Consider the following 18,280-nt stretch of genomic DNA (forward strand, 5'->3'; position numbering starts at 1 on the left):
ATGTTGCATTTGAGGTGAGGGGTCAATTGCAAGCCTTGGAGATGAAGCAAGATGAATGAACATTTAAGACAAGTACGTTGAAAAGCAACAAACACGACCACAATGACTGCACAAGGCATTGCACGGCAAAAAGCTGTTGGACACATGAAAACAAGTCGGAGGGTATGCCTGGCCAGCACACTCGTCTGGCCGATCGCAAGGGCACACCAGGTAAACAAAAACATATCTCCCGAAACACATTCACAAGCGCAATAAAATCCAACATGCATGCCAACATCAATCCAAGGATGCCAGGACTAAACGAGATGAGTGAGCTGCCTATAATAATATTATTAGGCACGCCAGCGGGATGGCACTCAGCTCAAAATAAAAAAAAAGGAGGAAGAAAACAAACAGAGCAAGAGGAAGCACCACCAGTTTACGAAGGTGGCGCAAGAAGGGGAGGCACGTCACTGTCATCGTCATGGACCACAGTGGCTTTCTTGCGTAGACTGTCGTTGATGGCAATGAGTTGAGCCTTCTCCTCGAGGAGTTGTTTCTCTTCATCACGGATGCGCTTGATGTATGCGGTGGCTTCGCGAAGGATCTGAAGGGTGGCGGCCTTGTCAGCGTCACGCAATGAGGGAACCTCGGCGCGAAGAGCCTCAAAGTTCTCCCTCAGCTGCACGCGACGTTCGCGTTCCATGGCGTTGTGTGCGTCACGTTGGCTCATGCCACGGTACTGGTTCGTTCGAGGTTCTGAGGTGGTGCTGCTAGTGGTGGAGACGCGTCGGACGTTGTTGCTGATGCGGTTCGCAGAGCTGGCGGGCTTGCTAGGGACCTTTTTCCTCTTGCCATCGTCAAAAGAGTTGCGTCCATTTTTGCGGAGTGGGGAGGAGCCATCGAGGCGTGGGGAGTGGGGCTTGGAGCTAGGTGAGGCCGAGGGTGAGCTATTGTAGGCCGAGTCGGTCTCCGTGCCAGCTTGGCCAACGACGAAGACATCTGCGGCAAGAATGTCACCGGCTTCTTCAGGAACGACACCGTTGCCGCACTCGAGAAAGTAAGAGCCATTGCCATTGTTCATGTGGTCCAGGTCAAAGGGGCTCAAGAGTTCCTTGGCCGAGGGGTTGTGGTCGTCCTGCTGGTGGTGTTGAGTCCATGTTACGGCGTTGTTAATCTCGGCGTCGGGAAAGTCAAAGGGCAAAAGTGTGCTGGGGAGGTTGGCGTCGAGTTCTTCGGCAGTGGCAGAAAGTCCGGGCAGGTCTGTACGATTGTGAACAAGAAAGGAGAGGTTATCTTCTGGTGATGGGTCTGGGTCGGCAAAGCCGGAGAAGCCATCATCGTGGAGGGTGACGCTCGAGGGCTTTGTTTTTTCCTCGGGAGAAACGCCGAGAATTTCATCCATGACAGAGTTGAGTTCGCGCAGGGAGGCGCTAATGCGAGCACCAAATTCGGGGTCGTCATCCTCGTCAACTGGTGAGGGGCGAAGGCGGTCGCGGTCAGTGTGGCTGTTGGTCGTGGTCTCGAGGAGTGAGCGCAAAAAGTGTTGGGCACCAGGGCTCAGGCTTTCAAAAGAGTTTTTCATGCCAGGACTCAAGTGGTCCAAGGACATGGACATGGCACAGAACGAGCTCATGATGGCAGGACAAAAGTGGCAGCGAGCGCTGTCACAGAGTAGATATGGCGTCGAGCAATCTGAAACAACAGGTTGCGCGAGAAAAGCAATCGGCTCAAGGCGGGCCAAGAGGTATTGCCGGGTCCTTCTGCAAAGAGGGAGAGACAAGCGAGGGCGGCAAGAGCATAAAATGAGCTGTTCGCAAAGGAAGAATGACAAGGGCAACGCGACGATTGTGACTGTGACTGACGGCCCGAATGGCTGTGTGTGTGTGTGTGTAGTGTTGACGTCAAAAACCAAAAAGAAACAAGGGCTGATGGGGGAAAGACACACAAAAAAAAGGGAAGGATAAATGTCAAACGCAGGCACAAAGTGGTGATGTGGAAAAAGAGTGTGATGATCAAGGTGGGTGTCAAGTTTTGTGGCTTGATTATGCAAGTGCAAGCACCGCCTCTTGATGGCAGTCGCCTGGCTGCTGGAGGCAAGCGGGAGGGTGGAGAGGGCGTACCACGACCGAAGATGGATAGAGGGTCAAGGTTGAAGGTAGAAAAAAATGAGAAGAAAGCCAGAAAGAATCTGTACACACAAGAAAGGTGGGTTGGCGTCAACAAAGTGGCAGGGGCTCGGGCTCGGGGGGGGGGGGGGGAGAGAGAGAAGAGAGAGAGAGGGAGAGAGAGAGAGAGAGAGAGAGAGAGAAGAGAGTTTTGGAGGTGGTGACGGGGAATGGATGGTGATGTGACCACAGAGGAAAGATGCAGGAAGACACTTGTTGCGCCTGTGTGATGTTTGGGCCAAGCCAGGCCAACAGGGCCAAAAGGTGTTGGCATGCACCCCCCCCCCTGCCCCCACCGCCAGCAGGAGTAGGTGGCGGTGGTGGTGGGACCGGAGCAGATTGGGGTCGGGGGGACGGTACCCAAGGCCAAGAAAAGGAGGGCAGAGCAAAAGTAATCGGTCGCGAGATGCAGAGAAATCACCTACCAGTGGGTGCTTGTTGACCAATGTGTGTGATCCAGCGGCTGGACAGTAAAAAGTGGCAGCGAAGAAGCTGGTCGACGGGCGCGGGTCGAGAGAGAGAGGGAGAGAGGGAGAGAGGGAGAGAGAGAGAGAGAGAGGGAGAGAGGCAGGAGCAGGGACAAGCGCGCGTCACTCGACGAAAAAAACTGCTCGTCAAGAACAAAAGAAATCAAAAGGACGCCAAGTGTGTTAAAGCGTTTAAAGCGTCAATCAAGTGTTGTGTGTGTGTGTCACTTGACAGTAATGTACTATTGCCTCTATTGCCTCTAACCCGTAGTAGCTTGACTTGCAGTAGTCGTAGTAGTGGTGGTGATTGTTTTGTTGGGTTCTCACGTGCCCAACCAAGAAGTGAGTGAGAGAGAGAGAGAGAGAGACTGGAAGTGGTACGACTATAGGGGCAAGGAGGAAAAGGGTGTGTGTTGTTTGTGTTGGACGTCTTCTTTTGATTTCCTTTGGTCGTCGTCTTTTGTTTGTTGGACGAAGCTGTCTGTCACACTGTGGAGTCTGCTAAGCAAGGCGGCGTTGGTTTGTGTGGGAATCGCAGCAGCAAAGCTGATTAAAGGTTCGGGATACTGTGTGGCATCGATTTGTGACGTTTTCTTGTTTCTTGTACACAGCTTGTGCGTCGGAAGATGGCGGTAATGGTGGTAGTGGGGGTGTTTTTTTGGAAGAATAATGTGTTGTAGGTATTTGACGGGCGCCAGCCGGCTGCGCCGCGAGAACGGGACCTGCATCTTCTATGCATCTGTCTGCTATTGCAGGGTCGATAACAAGATGGCCGGACAGGGTTGTTGTTGTTGTTGTTGTTGTCGTGGTTCGTGTTCTCGAGGAGATCATACGATGTGCAGCCAAAATGGCAAAAACAAAAACCACTAAGACAAAAGCCTCGTCGAGCCTCGCAAATAGGGTTTCATGTTCGATGAGGTTTCCCTTCCTTTAGGGCTTGCAAGACAGTGAACGAGGTCGGGGGATGGGGGGGAGATGTGCCAGCTGGCGGGGTGAGCTGCGCACGTTCAATAAGCCGATTCATTTCCTTTTGGTTGGTCGCACTAGGCATCGCGCTGCCCTTTTGGCCGTCAAACGTCGTATCCCTTGGCCCCCTCATCTCCAGGTGTCAGGGTAAATTTCTGGACCAGTCACGTGCTCAGCAAAAGCGCTTCAAAAGACTCTCTGCTCCCATTTCCGTGATGCAGGACGCTCGACAAGACGCGTAGGCAGTGACAGGTTTCGAGTCATCCCATCTATTTGCCAAAGTGTGCTCGTTAACAAACAATATCAAAACACAGAAACTGATTCACGTACAGGTATCGTGTTGTACCCGAGTCGGGCGACTTTCCCCAAAACAACGCACTGGGCTAGTTATGGGACGCATTTCCTGCTATGGAAGTGAATCCGGAGAAGAAGTGGAGGATTTGCGCGAATGGATTGTGGTTTGTCCTAGACTACGTGTGTTGTTGGACCATCATGGTGACGAAAGCCCATGAGCCCTTTGGAAATGTTCACATCATCCGACTACCCCACTTTCTGATCTGTGGGAGCGTATGGGTACACCTCACCTCCGCCTGCCAAGCGGAAGTAGTCCTTGAGCACTTGGGATCGCAACTTTCGGCGCGTTTCCCCTTGGCACCTCCGAATGCCAACATGCACCATTGGCATGACGTCGCCCTCATCACCCACACGACGCCCATGCCCTTCCAGTCACGGAAATGAGAGGTCTCGATGATGCAACAGAAGCAAATCCCACAAGATGAGCTTTGACACGTGCCAGCGCTTCGTTCCATTGCGGTGACGAAATATGGTTGCGAAAGCCAGGCATCCTCCGGGGCTCCCATATCGTCACTCATTTCGCCTCCCGAACACTTTCTGACATTCCATTGTCATCCTTTCCTGGGCCTCCGAGCGGTGTGTGTTCGGAGCCCGTCAAATGTCAGCATTTTCATCAAGAACAGATGGTAATGAACACAAAAAGAAAAAGTCGACGCAACTGTCAATGACGATGACGACGACGACAACGACGCAAAAGGGCAGCGCCTGTCGCCGCCCGGGGGCGTGCGCGGCCCTGCACATGGATATGAGGACGAGATGAATCAAACACAGAGAGATGAGAGTGGGATGCAGATGGGTGTCTTTCTTCAGCATGAGGATCTTGCTGTTGGAGTGCAGTTATGCTTGATGATTGGCCGTCGCCGAGCAGCCGCCGCCCCAGCCGCCTTGACACCTCTGACCGACGCGGTGCAGATGATTCTCACGATGCAACGCTCGTGGCTTGTCGATAGGTCTCTGAGGAAAGCCTTTGCATGACATGAGTTGGGGCCTGATTGCCTCCTCCAAATCTTGATCCTTAATCTCCACCCACACCTCGAGTTGTCAGGGCTGGCAAGCAGCTTTGCTGGCTTGTGCGGCTTGTGCGGCGGCACCGCACCCGCAACCGTCCCCGTCCCCACGCTTGCGTGCGCGTGATCGCCCTCGGAAGCCATCGACCTGGCGTGTGCGGCCGGAGCATGGCGCTGGGCTAAGCAGCGACCCTATTTGAGCTGCTCAATCGGTGCCGTCAGTATGATTGCCCTCATCCTTGCCGTGGCCCTCGCCACAAGCCTTCCACGCGGGAGCCAAAGCGCTGGCGTCGATGGCACCGTCCATGACCCCAACGTCTGGTCGGCCAGCTCTGCCATCGCACCTGTCAACATGGTCTACGGACACACGACTCAGGAGCAGCTCGTTCAGCTCCTCACGCGCGTGCACGCTGACTATCCCGATTCCACTGAACTCTTCTCCATTGGGCAAAGCGCGAATGGCATTGACATGAAGGGCATCCGGTTTGTCACACGCCCATGCCTGCTTCGACCCACCCAAGCCCTTACGCCTTTTCCCACCCTTGCTTGTCCTCCATGCACTACGAGCTCTCGCCGTGCCTCGAGGCTTCCCATCTTACCATGCCCGTCCCCCATACCCCAGAATCTCCTCAAACATCAAGAATGTGCCTCCCAGCCGTCCCAAAATGAAATGGGTTGGCAACATGCACGGCAACGAAGTTGTCGGTCGCGAAATCCTTATCAACCTCATTCAGGTGCGTGGTTCCGGGTCATCTGCATTCTCAACGTCCCCCTTCCCCCGGTCTCGCCACGCTCGTGTTCCGACCCACTCACCCACCTACTTTGTTCAATCCCGGGCCCGATGCGCTTCTATCCCGCTAGTACTTGCTCGAAGGCTACGACGCGGATCCACGCTGCAAGTATCTGGTTGATACTGTCGATATGTACATCCTGCCCACCATGAACCCAGACGGCTATGCAGCCGCCACACCATACATGTAGGTCCTTGATCAGCCACCCGCTTTCGCTTGGCCCCTGGACGCTCGAGTTTTCCTCCCCTTCTTTTCAGCTTGGACCCCCGCCCCGCATCATCTCTGGCTTTTCATTTTGGATTATCTCAGGTGTGGTGAGCGTGGCGGCCGCAACAATGGCAAGAACGTCGACCTTAATCGCAACTTTCCTGATCAGTTTGAAGGCATGCCCTACTATCCCATCCAACCCGAAACTCAGGTCTTGCAACTTCGCCCACCGGTCACAACCCCTGCCCTTGGACCCCAGCTGACTCGAGTCCAGATGCGCACCGATTGTTGCTCGCTGCCGTTTCTCCAAATTCCAGCCACCACCTCACATCGATGCTTTTTGTGCCTTGTTCTTGCCTCAATCTGTGCGCGCCACCCGGGCGTCAGCTCATGATGGACTGGATCAAATCCCTGCCGTTTGTTCTTTCGTCCAACCTTCATGGCGGCTCTGTCGTCGCCAGGTATGTAACAGGCTTGTCTTGTCCATGCTTGTCGTTGCCAACCCCTCTTGCCTGGCCCCGTGTGGAAGTGTTGGAGTTCACTTCATTCGCCTGGTTGACCTCGGTGCCCGACTTCTGGTGGAAATGCTCCCAGTTACCCCTTTGACTCGTCGCGATCTGGCAGCAGCGTCTATTCTCAAGCTCCTGACGACGCCGTCTTTCGAACCTTGGCACTGACCTACAGCAAGAACCACGCTTTCATGGGCAACAACAAGGTCCGCCTACCTGCCGCACACTCGCCTCTCATGCCCACCTGTAAGCCAGCGTGCACAGCTCACTGCCCTTGCACAGCCTCCCTGCTCAAGTTATGCCTGGGAGAAGTTTAAGGACGGCATCACCAATGGTGCCGACTGGTACAACGTGCCTGGAGGCATGCAAGACTGGAATTACCTTCATAGCAATTGCTTTGAAACCACCATCGAACTCTCCTGCTGCAAATACCCCGCAGCCACGGAGATGGAGGGGGAGTGGAACAACAACCGCAACTCCCTTCTGGCTTACACGTCCATGGTTTGTGCCGTCGCCTGGGTTTGGGGCCCGCAGCTTGAGATTGGATGCCCGCCTTCTCCTCGCTTCCTTTTCTTCCTTTCTTCTCTAAACCGAAGCACCCACCCTGATGGTCCATCTTGGCAGGTTCATATGGGCATTGCGGGTGTTGTCACCGACAAACTGGGCAACCCCGTCGCCGATGCATCGATTCAGGTGCGTCAAACTTATTAGACCTTGCACATTCGGTCGTTCAGGCTTCCCGTGGACGCCTCTCCGCTTAAAATCTGTCATCAATCGGCGGTATTAGGTGGACGGCATCGACCACGACATTGCCAGCACCGTCACAGGTCACTACTGGCGTCTCCTTGTGCCTGGTACTTACACCGTCAATGTCGTGGCGGAGGGCTACGAAACAGCCGTAGGTCCAGTTTTGCACCAATTTCCTTCGCTTCTACCAAAGCGTTTGGATGGCCAGTCTCCCGTCTCTCTCTGTCTCTGCTTTGGTTATTTCTTCACATCTATTTCTCCTTGCCTCGTGCCTCGCTTTTCGTCCTGCGACAGAGCCAAAGTGTGGTCGTGCCCGAGTTGGCCACCCCACCGCAGGCCGTCACCCTAGACTTCAAGCTCAAGGCCGAGGGCGAAACGGGAGGCCACACCGCAGCCGACCTGACGGCGGTTTTGACGTACGCCCAGCCCGGGGCCACGGATCGCTTGTTTGCCGCGCCAACCTTGATGCGCTTGAGCCTAGCTCACGCCTGATTTTGAACGACCGCTTGTGCGCTGTGCCTGTTGTTTAGTGATCTCAAGTCCACCTCAACCGTCAATGTGCAGCTCCAATCTGTGGGAACATCTGTGCAAGGCACACCCATTCCTGGCGTCGTTTTGAGCGGTTGGTTACGTTTGTTGTTGAAATGATTGTCTATCGGGCACCCCATGGACCTTGCAGCATGTACATGCCTGATGCTCTGTGTGGGTGTGTGCGTACGTATGTATGTGTGTGTGTGCTGTCCAAAGGCAAAAACAGTCGTCGTCACCCTCAAGCTACACCAAAGGCTCTTCTTGTGGGTGGCATCCATGCCAACGAGGTATGCTGAGGCTGTTCTTTGCTTTGTCACCATGTGCTACCCTGGCATTGGGATTTGTACTCATCTCGCATGAGTGGGGGGCGTCTCAGGCGTCGGGCACCGAGCTTCTTTTACGTCTTTTGGACGACATGACCACTTCATCTGATTTTGCCGCCATCCTCAACGAGGTCGAGGTGCATGTGATTCCGCGCCTCAACATGGACGGGTATGAACATGTCTCGCCCAAACAGGCCTTCCCCTGACGCTTGCCATGCGCACAGGATGGCTGATGGAACGCTTTTCTTGCATACGGCTGCTCGATTTCGTCTCCATGTCGCAGGCACGCTTCGGCTCGTTACGGCGATTGTTATTCCGAGGAGGGCTCGCTCAACGCCTTGGACGTGGACATTCAAGATAGCTTCTCCAGCTCATCTCAGGTCGCGGAGGCCGTGGCATTGATGGACTACGTGCAACAGCAGGGCAACTTCACGATTGCAGCCAACTTTCGTGGCGGTGCCCTTGGCATTGCTTATCCCTTTGCTCGTGCGCCCAAGGTGTGCTGCTCGCTTGTGGCACTGCTTCGCTCGCTGCGTGGTCCCCGTCACTTGTTGGTGCCCCGGAACGCTAGGCAGCGATGTATCCCCCCGCTCTTGTCTCATGGTTCCAAGCTGGACTTTTGTACACAGGGTTTGAGCCAAAGCGATAAGACGAACCCAGCCACACCGGAAGGTCTCTACTCGGCTCTGGCCTCGCTTTATGCCACCAATCATGGCAGTTCAAAGTATCCGTCCATGAGTCAGGGCCAGCCGTGCTCAAAGACGGACCCTTTGTCTCGATTTGACGAGGTGGGTTGATGGGCATGGGTTGGCCATTGGGCCCATGCCTTCTGCACTTACTCGAGCACGGCCCTTCAACTGACAGATTCTCTTTGTTAGGTGGATGAGCGTGAAGCGTCCATCCAGGGGTTCACCAATGGCTATACGAACAGTTTTGCGCGCATCGCGGACAATGTTCTTGAGCACGGCTGGGTTGCCCCGTCAGCCGACTTTGGCGATTGGATGCACGAAGCGGCTGGTGCCATGTATCTAGACATTTACACGCAGTGCGTTCCGAGCTGAACTGTTTGCCAGTACTGCGCGCAGTGACACTTGACGCATGCACACCTGATGCATTTCGCCCTCTTTCGTCCCGGCTCCTTCTTTGCAGCTGCTGCCTCTACCCAGAGGACAGTGAATTGGATGATCTGTATGCTGCACATCGCTCTGCTCTGCTGCAGACGATCGGCGCCGCAGCCCAAGAAGCCCAAGTGGCTATCACGGCTGGAACTCAAGCCCTACCCAATTCGGTCAACGCATACATTACGCGCGTGGCCGCTGGCAGTGCCAACGTGGTGTAAGAACCGCCATATTGGTCTATCCAAGCCGTCAACGGCTGTTGTGCTCCTATACACCCGATGGGCCTGCCGAGCGCGTTCTGAGTCATGTCTCCTTTTACGTGCCCGTAGATCCCTGAATATCAAGCTGAACAAAGATGGCGTTTGGCGCCACTGGTTGACCCCGGTGCGAACCGAGACCCTCATCAGCTACTCTGCGCTTGTCTTAACATGTGTTCTCATCTCGCACGGTGCGTGGGTGTCAGGGCGAATATCGTGTGGTGGTGACCGAGTTCAAGCTGAATGACAGTCTTTACCAGGAGACATCCGAATCAATTCACGTAAGAGTTTTGTCCCAGCTTTGTCGGCTTCTACCGTTGAAAGCGCGCCTGACGCTGTCAAAGCAGGCCTTGTTATCTCTGCGCAATCAATCACCGCTTCCCTGTCGTGGGTGCTCTCACATTGGATGGTGTCAGGTGGTGGCTGGAATGCCCGTTGAAGTACACATGGATGTCAAGCCCATGGCAGCCCCGGTCACAACACCATCCATGGCGACATCCACTGTGCTTGATACCACATCCACAGTTTTCATTTCCACTGCCCCCACTGTCTCGACGTCTTCAAGTGACGGGGATACAACCTCTCGTACGTCAGCCTCACCGACGGCCACCGCCATTTCAACGACGACGACGACCACCACCACCACGACGACAACAACCACTACGACAACAACAACCACGACAACAACCACTACGACAACAACAACCACGACGACGACGACGACAACCACGACGACAAGTCAGCCTGATTCGTGCAGCCTGCCCGAGCTGACCGATTACATGTCATACGAGGATATGACCCTTTTCCTGAAAAACGTCGAAAAACACTTTTCCAGCCACGCTTCTCTCGAGTCGATCGGTACGGACACAGACTGGTCTCGGAGGTACCTCAAAGCATCCCGTCAAGCATTGCTGGCGTGAAAATCTCACCTCTCTTGGCTGTTCGGTCGGATGAATCGCGGGCTTTACCTAGGCACGAGCGTCTCGGGGCGAGACATTTGGAGTGTTGAGGTACGCAGTATTCCAGACCCAATGCCCGTTGAAGCGGCTTGATGCGGTATCACGGTTCCAAGAGCTGTCCATTGCATGCTCAGCGCCCCTCTGTGATCTGGCGCTCGGTCTACTTCATGATAGGTTTATGCCGGCAGCCGGACTGAGCAATCCAGCAAGCCGACCGTGCATGTATCTGCTGGCATTCACGGTTCGCAGCTCTATGGTACCTACTTGGTGCTGCGCTCTCTACGCGATACGCTGTGTGCTACGACCAGCACACCTGCGGTCCAGACGTTTTTGGAAGAAACGGTGGTTTGGTTTACACCTTGTCTCAGCCCAGGTAGGCTGGCCAAGCCAGACTGAGACATGCTTTTTGTTGGCAGAGAGTCTTGTGGCTGCTCTGGCTGGCGTATAACCGGTCTTGTTCCTGATGGCGTCCTGCGCCTCTGTGCTGTAGATGGTTGCGATGCCGTCTACAGTCGCTACAAAGCCGAGGGCACGACACCAGACTGCTTCAGGTCAGCCGTTGTTGCTGTTTTGCTTTCTTCCTTCTTTTCTGGGCGCTGCCTCTGATTATTGTGCGATGGTGTATTTTCCACTGCTCGACCCGTCTCATCTCTGACGGCTTGTGGTCTTGATTAGTTTGGATGAGATGCCTGGTCACCTCAACGCGCACGGTGTAAACCTCAACAGCAACTTTCCAAGCGCTTGGAGTGGTGCACCTCAAGTGAACCCCGAGCCAGAAACGAAGGTGGGATTGTGTGCTCCCGCCTCGATCTTTTACTCAGCTTTCTTGTTGCTCAGAGGTGGGCGGAAGGAAGACTGGCGGTTGTTGTCTTGACACGCCTTTCTCATGTGGCGTGCGGTACGTCCACCAGGCCTTCATGTCATTTGCCGCCCGAGAAAACTTTGCTCTGTCTCTTGATGTCCAGTCGGCTGAACTCTTCATTTACTATCCCTACGACTACAAGCTGAAAGCGTACGTGTTGCTCAAGCTTGGCGGATTTTTTTCCCTTTTCCTTTCCTTTTTTTTTTTGGGGGGGGGGGGGGTTGAAGTGGAGGGAGCAAGGCAGAATTGTATGAAATTTGATGGGCATCATCAGGCAGGAGTCTGTACTCAAAGACTTTGCCCATTTGGGGGATAGGTCGGATGCTGCCAACGCTTGCCCGGATGCGCCCGTTCTCAAGGCCATTGCCTCGCATTATGCCGGCCTGGTGCCTGAGCTTTTGGTGCGGTTGGCTGGGGACAGAAGGAGATGCAATTTTGGGGTGCGCCATGCCCCCAACGCTCACCACCTTCTTCCTCTTTGTTGACGCTTGATGGCAGGGGAGCTGCTCCCTCTTGGATGGCATTAAGAGTGGCGTGACCGTGGGCAATGGCGCAGAATGGTACAGCGTCAGCAACTCGATGCAGGTATGCCAACCTACTTCTGCTTTGTCAGGGTTTTTTTCTTCGTGCTATCTGATACAATTTACCTTCGTGTGGGACCTAGGACTGGCTTTTTGATGCGACAAATGCACATCCTCTGACTATCGAAGCATCATGCTGCCCCATGCCTCGCATCAACCTTGCAAGCACACAAGCTGCCACCGCCCATCACGTGGCTGCGCTCAGGGCTACCATGATGCGGGTGCGTGTTGGGCCTGAAGCGAACGGCATCGAGTCTGTCCTGTCTATGCTTCAACAAAGACAGGCTCATGTGTGCGTTGGTTGAGCATGTAGGTCAACTCGGGTATCAAGGGTCAGGTGCTGGACGCCGAGACCCAGACACCCATTGCTAACTGCAGCGTGGCAGTGTCCGGCAATTCGCGAGTTGGTACGTTGGCGGCGACTGTGCATACGTGAGAGATAGGCGATGCTTGGTGACGAGGGAATCAGCAGCGGCGTCAGTTGCGGATGCTCAGCAAAGGTGACCAAGCCAGAGCAGCAGCGAGATCATGTTGTTTGTGCGTGCGATCATCTCACGGCCGCGTATTCGAACATGTGTGGGGGGTATTCAGTACACACGGATGAAAATGGATACTTTTGGCGTCTCGTACCAACAGGCAACTTTCGTGTGTACTACATGTGTGATGGTTACGTGCGCGCTAATCAAACCGTCGCGGGGACTAGCATCCAGCCAGACAGCGTGATACAGGCGTCGATGCAGCTGGCGCGCGGAGCAGACTGGGACAGTGTGTATGGCAATGACGGGAAGTCGGGCGCGCCAGCTGTCTGGCTCTACGCTTTTGTGGCGGTCGTTGTGAGTACCACTTTTTGCATTCCCTTTGCGTGCGCACGATCAAGGCAGGCCAGGACTCACAGGTGGAATGACTCCTGGCTTTTGGCGGGTGGCAGGGCGTGGCGCTAATGTTTGGTATTTACAAGGGCGCGCGGCATTTGCGGGCCAAGCGCCAGCTTTATGATCTGTTGAACGATCAGCAGTTTGAACAGGTACGGGCCGGGACTGGAAGGACGCACTGCCACGCCTGCTATGAAATTTGTTTACCAACGCACTGTCCTGTCCGTCGAGCACAGGAGACATTCAGCAAGCTGACACAGCAGGAGCGCACGCTCTTTGATGATAGCGACAGCGAGGAAGAACTCGACTTTTCGACTTGAAATCCATAGTACCGTTTTTCTGACATTGGCCTGCATTGTTATTACGCTTTACTCCTACAATCTGATTTTGCTGACAAACACACACGTAAACGAGTCCTTTTTGGTCCTGCGGACTGAGGAGTTCATGAAGGAGAGGCCCACCACACCATGATGCATGATTTCAAGGGGATTTAGCTGGGAAATTCTCTACTCCAACGATCTCTTGTGCTGGTAAGGCAAAGTTTCAGTTGGCCTCCAAGACACGGAGCCGAGGTCAGTGGGACTTGCTGGGAATGGAAAGAGCTTGCAGTGCAGCTTGTACCGCTCCCTGCACGCTCTACCGATTTCCAAAGCTCCAGCCCATCTCGCCATGAACCCAGCCACAGCGGTCGTCCAAGCAAGCTCGTGAAGCAGCGCCATGAATCTTCCCTTAAACTCGAGAGAAGCGAAAGAGGAAGGAGAATGAACACGACAAAAATGTCAGAACTTTTACACCACAGCGTGTTGCTTGTGACGGCAGTTGCGTCGCAGCTGTGAGAGAGTGCGTGTGTGCGTGTGTGTGCTCATGGAGCTTCCTCGTCCTCCGAGCACGGCGTATATATATGTGTGTGTGTGTGTGTGTGTGTGTGTGTGTGTGTGTGTGTGTGTGTGTGTGTGTGTTGGATCCGAGTCGCACTTTGCGCCAGGAGAAGGGGGTACATGTCTCTTCGGTACGTGTTTCAGGCTCGTTGCTTTGGCTGAGCAGTGGTGGTGGCAATGGGTGCATGTGCGTCTGGTGGGTGTGCGCATGTTGAAGTGCTCATTTTCTTGCTCTTGGCGCGTCGATTTGGCCCCCCCCCCCCCTGCTGTTGCAGTGACCAGTAGCTGTGTTTGAAACGCCTCTCGAGCCAGTTGCCAGCTGTAGCTCTTCTCAAGACACTTTTCGAGGCCGGTCAGTTTTTTGGGTTGAGACGCTCATGTATGCTCGGCTGGTCTTGGAACAAGTGCACGTGCGCTTCCGTGCAGAATGCCTGATGCAAGGGCTCCGCACGGCATGATTTCAGCAGCGTCGACACCTGACCATCCACCATGGCCACGGAAGTGAGCCGACACAATGCTCTTGCTCGCTTGAGCAACTGGATTGACTTTACCCTCTCCAAGTTCTTCTACAAGCTGGGCCATGTCATTGCCCGACACCCATGGCTCTTTGTCGTCATTCCCTTCCTATTTATGGTTCGCTTGTGCCCTTGATCACGAAGCCCTAGGCCCTGCGCCGTGACACCTTCTTGCCATGGTCTCGCTTCGTAGCTCATATAGCCTCTCACGCGTTCCACTCCCTCCCTCTGGCCAATGCGTAGTTTGGGTTTTTTATTCGCATCATGGCTGCCAGTGTGGATGTTGAAACGGACCCCGAGGATCTGGTAGGTCTCTGGCGTGCTCAGTCAACATTGAACTGCGACGATCCTTCAACCTTGACGAGTCCTACTCGTTGCATCAATGAACGTCGTCGTCATCATCATCATCATCATCATCATCATCATCATCATCATCATGTGCCTCACTCTTGCGATTTGTACCCATGCCATTTACCATCTCGACCCGACACAGTACACGCCTCAGGATTCCGAGGCCTTTCGACAACGCATCGTCGTTGAAGAGTTTTTCGGCTTTCCCAACGCGACCAACCGTCTCTTTTTTCAACGACGTGACGGTGCCGCCGTCCTTAGCGATCAGTATACCAATGCCGTGAATCAGGCCGCGCTCATCGCTTTGAGCAATGTGCGTGTCCATCACATGCACGCTTGCCTTGTCTTGCTTGGCCATGCCCATGCCTTGTCCGACGACATGGCCTCGCCTTGCCTTGCTTTGCGACATTTTGTCTGACCCACTATGTTTGCCGCACTCACATATGTGGGCTCCAGGTGGTCGCAACGCTCTACAGCACTGTCAAAAACGACTACACACTGGCTGAGAATTGCGTGCGCATCTTTGTGGCCGATGACAACACAACGAAGAGTCCTTGCGACTTTTCCTCCTTTCTCAATGTTTACGGCTCACCCGAAGACCTCGACGGCTTGCGCACCGCCATTGAGGCCGACACGGCCGTCATGAGCACGCTGCAGATTGCCCTGGACAACAACGCCATTACCAGCACCATTGGCAAAACGCTCACTCTCTTTGACCTGGCATATTCAGAAACACCCACCCTCACCAGCTCCCCTATCCTGGTCATGGAGTTTGGGCTGATCAATCGCGAAAAGCGCGTTGATGGTGATCTAGAAGAAGATGACGAGCGAAAGGACTGGGATGTCGCTGCTGCCAAAAACGTACGTCCGCCACAGTCTCCACTCCAGCCTTTTTTTTTTCCCGGAACAATAGAATGAAAGCGAGCGATCAGCGAGGAAAGCAACTTTTGCAAGCCAAAGCAAACCTACCCACCACACAACTCACAGATTGTTTTTCTCTCAAAGGTGCGGGGTATAGATGAGGGCGAGTTTAGAAGCACGCCATTATTCAGTGGTGATGTCAGTACTGCTTCTGACAATGCCATTGACGAGGATGTGGGCTTGCTTGCGGTAAGTTTTCCCGCTGCCTCGACGCCAGTCACTCCTTTGTAATGTTATTGCCCTTGGATCTTTGCTCACCGACGCCCATCATGTTTCTTCTGCGTGTACTCGCACAGCCGGGATACATCTTGCTGCTAGCTTGTACGCTTGTGCTCGTGGTGCCAGCTCATCTCTCTTTTGAAGAGGACACCTCATTCAAGTTTGTGTCTCGGTTTGTTAGATTCGGCCTACGTACTATGGCGTCCCAATTGGGTTCGCAGCTACGCCTCAATGGCCATTATATCCCTTGCGGCCGTCGGGTTGTCCATTATGGGCATGGTACGGCGTTTGTACATCTCTTCGATGGGTTCACTCTTGCTTCCCCGAGCTCGCCTAATGTGCCTAACTGTGACTGCACCGGCTTGTAGTATGGCTTTGGTGTACTTGTGGGTATTCAGTATACGCTGACGGTGCAAGCTGCCTTCTTTCTAGTGCTAGGTCTTGGCGTAAGTCATGTTTTGGCATTTGGTCATTTGACCGCCCGCCGCTAAAGCCGAATGGCTCACCCCTCACCCCCCCCTCGGGACCTTGATCTTCTCACATCCACAGGCCGACGATACGTTTGTCATCATGGGTGCTCATCGTGACATGCCACCCTCCTTGGATGCAAGCGAGCACGTGGCCCGGGCTTTAGCTCGCGCAGGCGTGAGCATCACCATCACGTCGTTGACCGATATCATCGCCTTTGCCTCCGGCACGATGACGGCATTGCCTGCCATTGAGTACTTTTGCGTGTATGCGGCATTTGGCGTGCTCTTTGACTTTATCACGCAGGTAGGCAACTGCGATGTTCATGGCTTGTTTCCTTTCAAGCCATCACCATTGCGTGTGCTAGTTGCTGTGAGCCTGCAACCAGCACGTGCTCACAACGGGCGGATGGTGCCTTCGCATGCAGTGCACCGTTTTTGTGGCCTTTTTGTACTGGAACACCAAGCGAGAACAAAACGGCCGCGCCGACTTTCTTAGCTTTTGGAAGCCCTCTCACCCCGAACGTCACTGTTTGAAGAAAAAGGTGTGTGTATGCGTATGTATGTGTGTGGGCGCTAGTACCCTGCTTCGTTGTACTCAATCCTTTGTTTGCCCAAAAAAAAACAAATAACGGCCAATGGCAGGACTTTGATCCTCAGCAACTCTGCCTTCTGGATCGCATCATGGGCGAATACTTGCCCAATGTTATCTTGCATCCGATTGGCAAAGCATGCGTCATGGCTCTTGCCGTGGGCTTGCTTGCTTCATCTGCTTGGGCAGCTACACAGGTGGGCCGCTCATCCGCTCTTGCCTTCGTCTTTGTTTTTCGTCGGTGTCAGGCTGGTTATTATTGTTGAACAAGGAGGAGAGCTCGGGTTCTCACGTTGCGGGCCGATTCCTCGAGTACTTAGACAAAGTCGCGCTTTAATGTCGAGTGGTTTGTGCCCGACTCGGCCGCTGTCAAAGATGCCCTGAGCATTCAAAATGACTTCTTCAACGGATCTCCAGTCCTGACTGCATTTTACACGGGTAGGTCTCCTCCATTTTTGTTTTGCAGGCACATGCATGAGTATGCATGCTTTAGAGGCTGACTTTTTGATTCCTTTGAATCTTCGACTCGATGCTTTGCTGCTTTACAGGTGGCATACAGGACGGACAAGTCCTCGTCGACTACACGACAGTTGAGGTTCAGGCGTCCATGGATGCCTTGCTGTCGGACACTTTGGCACTGGACCAAATTCGCGATTGCGATAGCGCCTGGTCTGTTCAATGCATGCACGACGCCCAACATCTCAAGGCTGGGCCCAACGTTGATGTCACTCTGATTCTCATGTGCGACAATCCACCGTACTTGCAGGTGGCTTTCCTTTCGAGCCTTTTTTGAAGACGACGCCAACGTTGCCCCGGCTGATCGCGTGACTGTTGATGGCGTTGAGTACTTGGCAGAAACAGCCTTTTATCCAGCCTTGGAAGACTTTTTGGCTACGGATGGCTCGCGCTTCGTGTCTGTGGTGGGTGTAGCAGTGCCCTCTTCCCCCTCATTCGCAGCGTGGGCGCTGTCTTGTGACAAGTCCTGGTTCACGGTTTGGTCCTGACGCCTGCTTCGTTTTGTTGACTTGGTAGATCAAGCGTGAGACTAGCGCACCCAATCGCATCGTAATCTCGAGTCTGCGTTGTTACTTTAACAATCTTTTCAAGGGCGATAATCAGGTACGAGTGGTTTGCCCAGCCGGTCTAGATCCAGTGCGCCAGTCGAATACCATGTCGCTCACCACTCTTGAATGGCGTGCCGATTGAATATAGGTGGCGGGAATGAACAACGTGCGTGATATTGCCGTGAGCTATCCACAGTTGGGCGGCAATGTCTACGCAACCAACCGGGGTGACGCCGAACTGCCTTTTGCCTACTCCTTCCAATTTCTGTTCTACGATGGTCTGGCCGTCATTCAAGAGGAGACACTCCGTAACATTTTGATCGCTGGTGTTGCTGTTGCCGTGGTCACGCTCCTGCTACTGGCCAACGTAATGGCCTCACTGTGTGTCCTTATTATGTTGGCCATGGTCGACGTGAACGTCTTGGGATTCATGGTGCGCTTTCTGTGGTGGATGGAAAAAGAAAAAGGAGAATGGAGAACTGAGATTGGTTGGTTGCAGGTGGTGCCATCCTCGCAGCTTTGACTTACCCCCCGCTTTTTTTTTTCTGGTGTCAATTTGCACAATGGTCATGGCG

The 18,280-nt window shown here is 54.0% G+C and overlaps 2 protein-coding genes across 2 annotated transcripts; one reads left to right on the forward strand and one right to left on the reverse strand.

Annotated features, from left to right (window-relative positions):
• Positions 1–115: 115 nt before the first annotated feature.
• Positions 116–3,713, reverse strand: MbMyc (uncharacterized protein). The gene is made up of 5 exons (XM_001747906.1): positions 3,620–3,713; positions 2,880–2,997; positions 2,573–2,754; positions 2,103–2,170; positions 116–1,674 (listed from the first exon to the last, which is right to left on the reverse strand). The coding sequence occupies exon 5, from the start codon at positions 1,613–1,615 to the stop codon at positions 419–421; it is 1,197 nt and encodes a 398-aa protein (XP_001747958.1). The 5' UTR covers positions 1,616–1,674; positions 2,103–2,170; positions 2,573–2,754; positions 2,880–2,997; positions 3,620–3,713; the 3' UTR covers positions 116–418.
• A 1,451-nt stretch (positions 3,714–5,164) lies between these two features.
• MONBRDRAFT_27454 (uncharacterized protein) lies at positions 5,165–18,138 on the forward strand (the record flags this gene model as incomplete). Its single annotated transcript, XM_001747811.1, has 49 exons — positions 5,165–5,424; positions 5,564–5,675; positions 5,803–5,918; positions 6,042–6,150; positions 6,327–6,400; positions 6,534–6,654; positions 6,731–6,949; positions 7,073–7,141; positions 7,236–7,346; positions 7,490–7,611; positions 7,726–7,817; positions 7,943–8,013; positions 8,103–8,218; positions 8,333–8,546; positions 8,679–8,837; positions 8,928–9,094; positions 9,199–9,384; positions 9,497–9,551; positions 9,631–9,705; positions 9,841–9,988; positions 10,019–10,282; positions 10,397–10,434; positions 10,558–10,756; positions 10,874–10,934; positions 11,059–11,167; positions 11,295–11,395; positions 11,562–11,646; positions 11,744–11,830; positions 11,910–12,047; positions 12,140–12,233; positions 12,418–12,659; positions 12,755–12,850; positions 13,518–13,707; positions 14,079–14,209; positions 14,335–14,397; positions 14,585–14,755; positions 14,899–15,303; positions 15,448–15,552; positions 15,660–15,684; positions 15,764–15,861; positions 15,951–16,028; positions 16,132–16,356; positions 16,478–16,594; positions 16,695–16,838; positions 16,962–17,079; positions 17,190–17,310; positions 17,408–17,561; positions 17,674–17,760; positions 17,854–18,138. Coding segments are annotated over 49 exons (6,627 nt in total), but the record flags the coding sequence as incomplete, so codon positions are not given.
• Between the last annotated feature and the right edge of the window lie 142 nt (positions 18,139–18,280).

Source organism: Monosiga brevicollis, genomic scaffold (genome assembly GCF_000002865.3).
Source record: "Monosiga brevicollis MX1 MONBRscaffold_19 genomic scaffold, whole genome shotgun sequence".
Classification (NCBI taxonomy): domain Eukaryota; class Choanoflagellata; order Craspedida; family Salpingoecidae; genus Monosiga; species Monosiga brevicollis.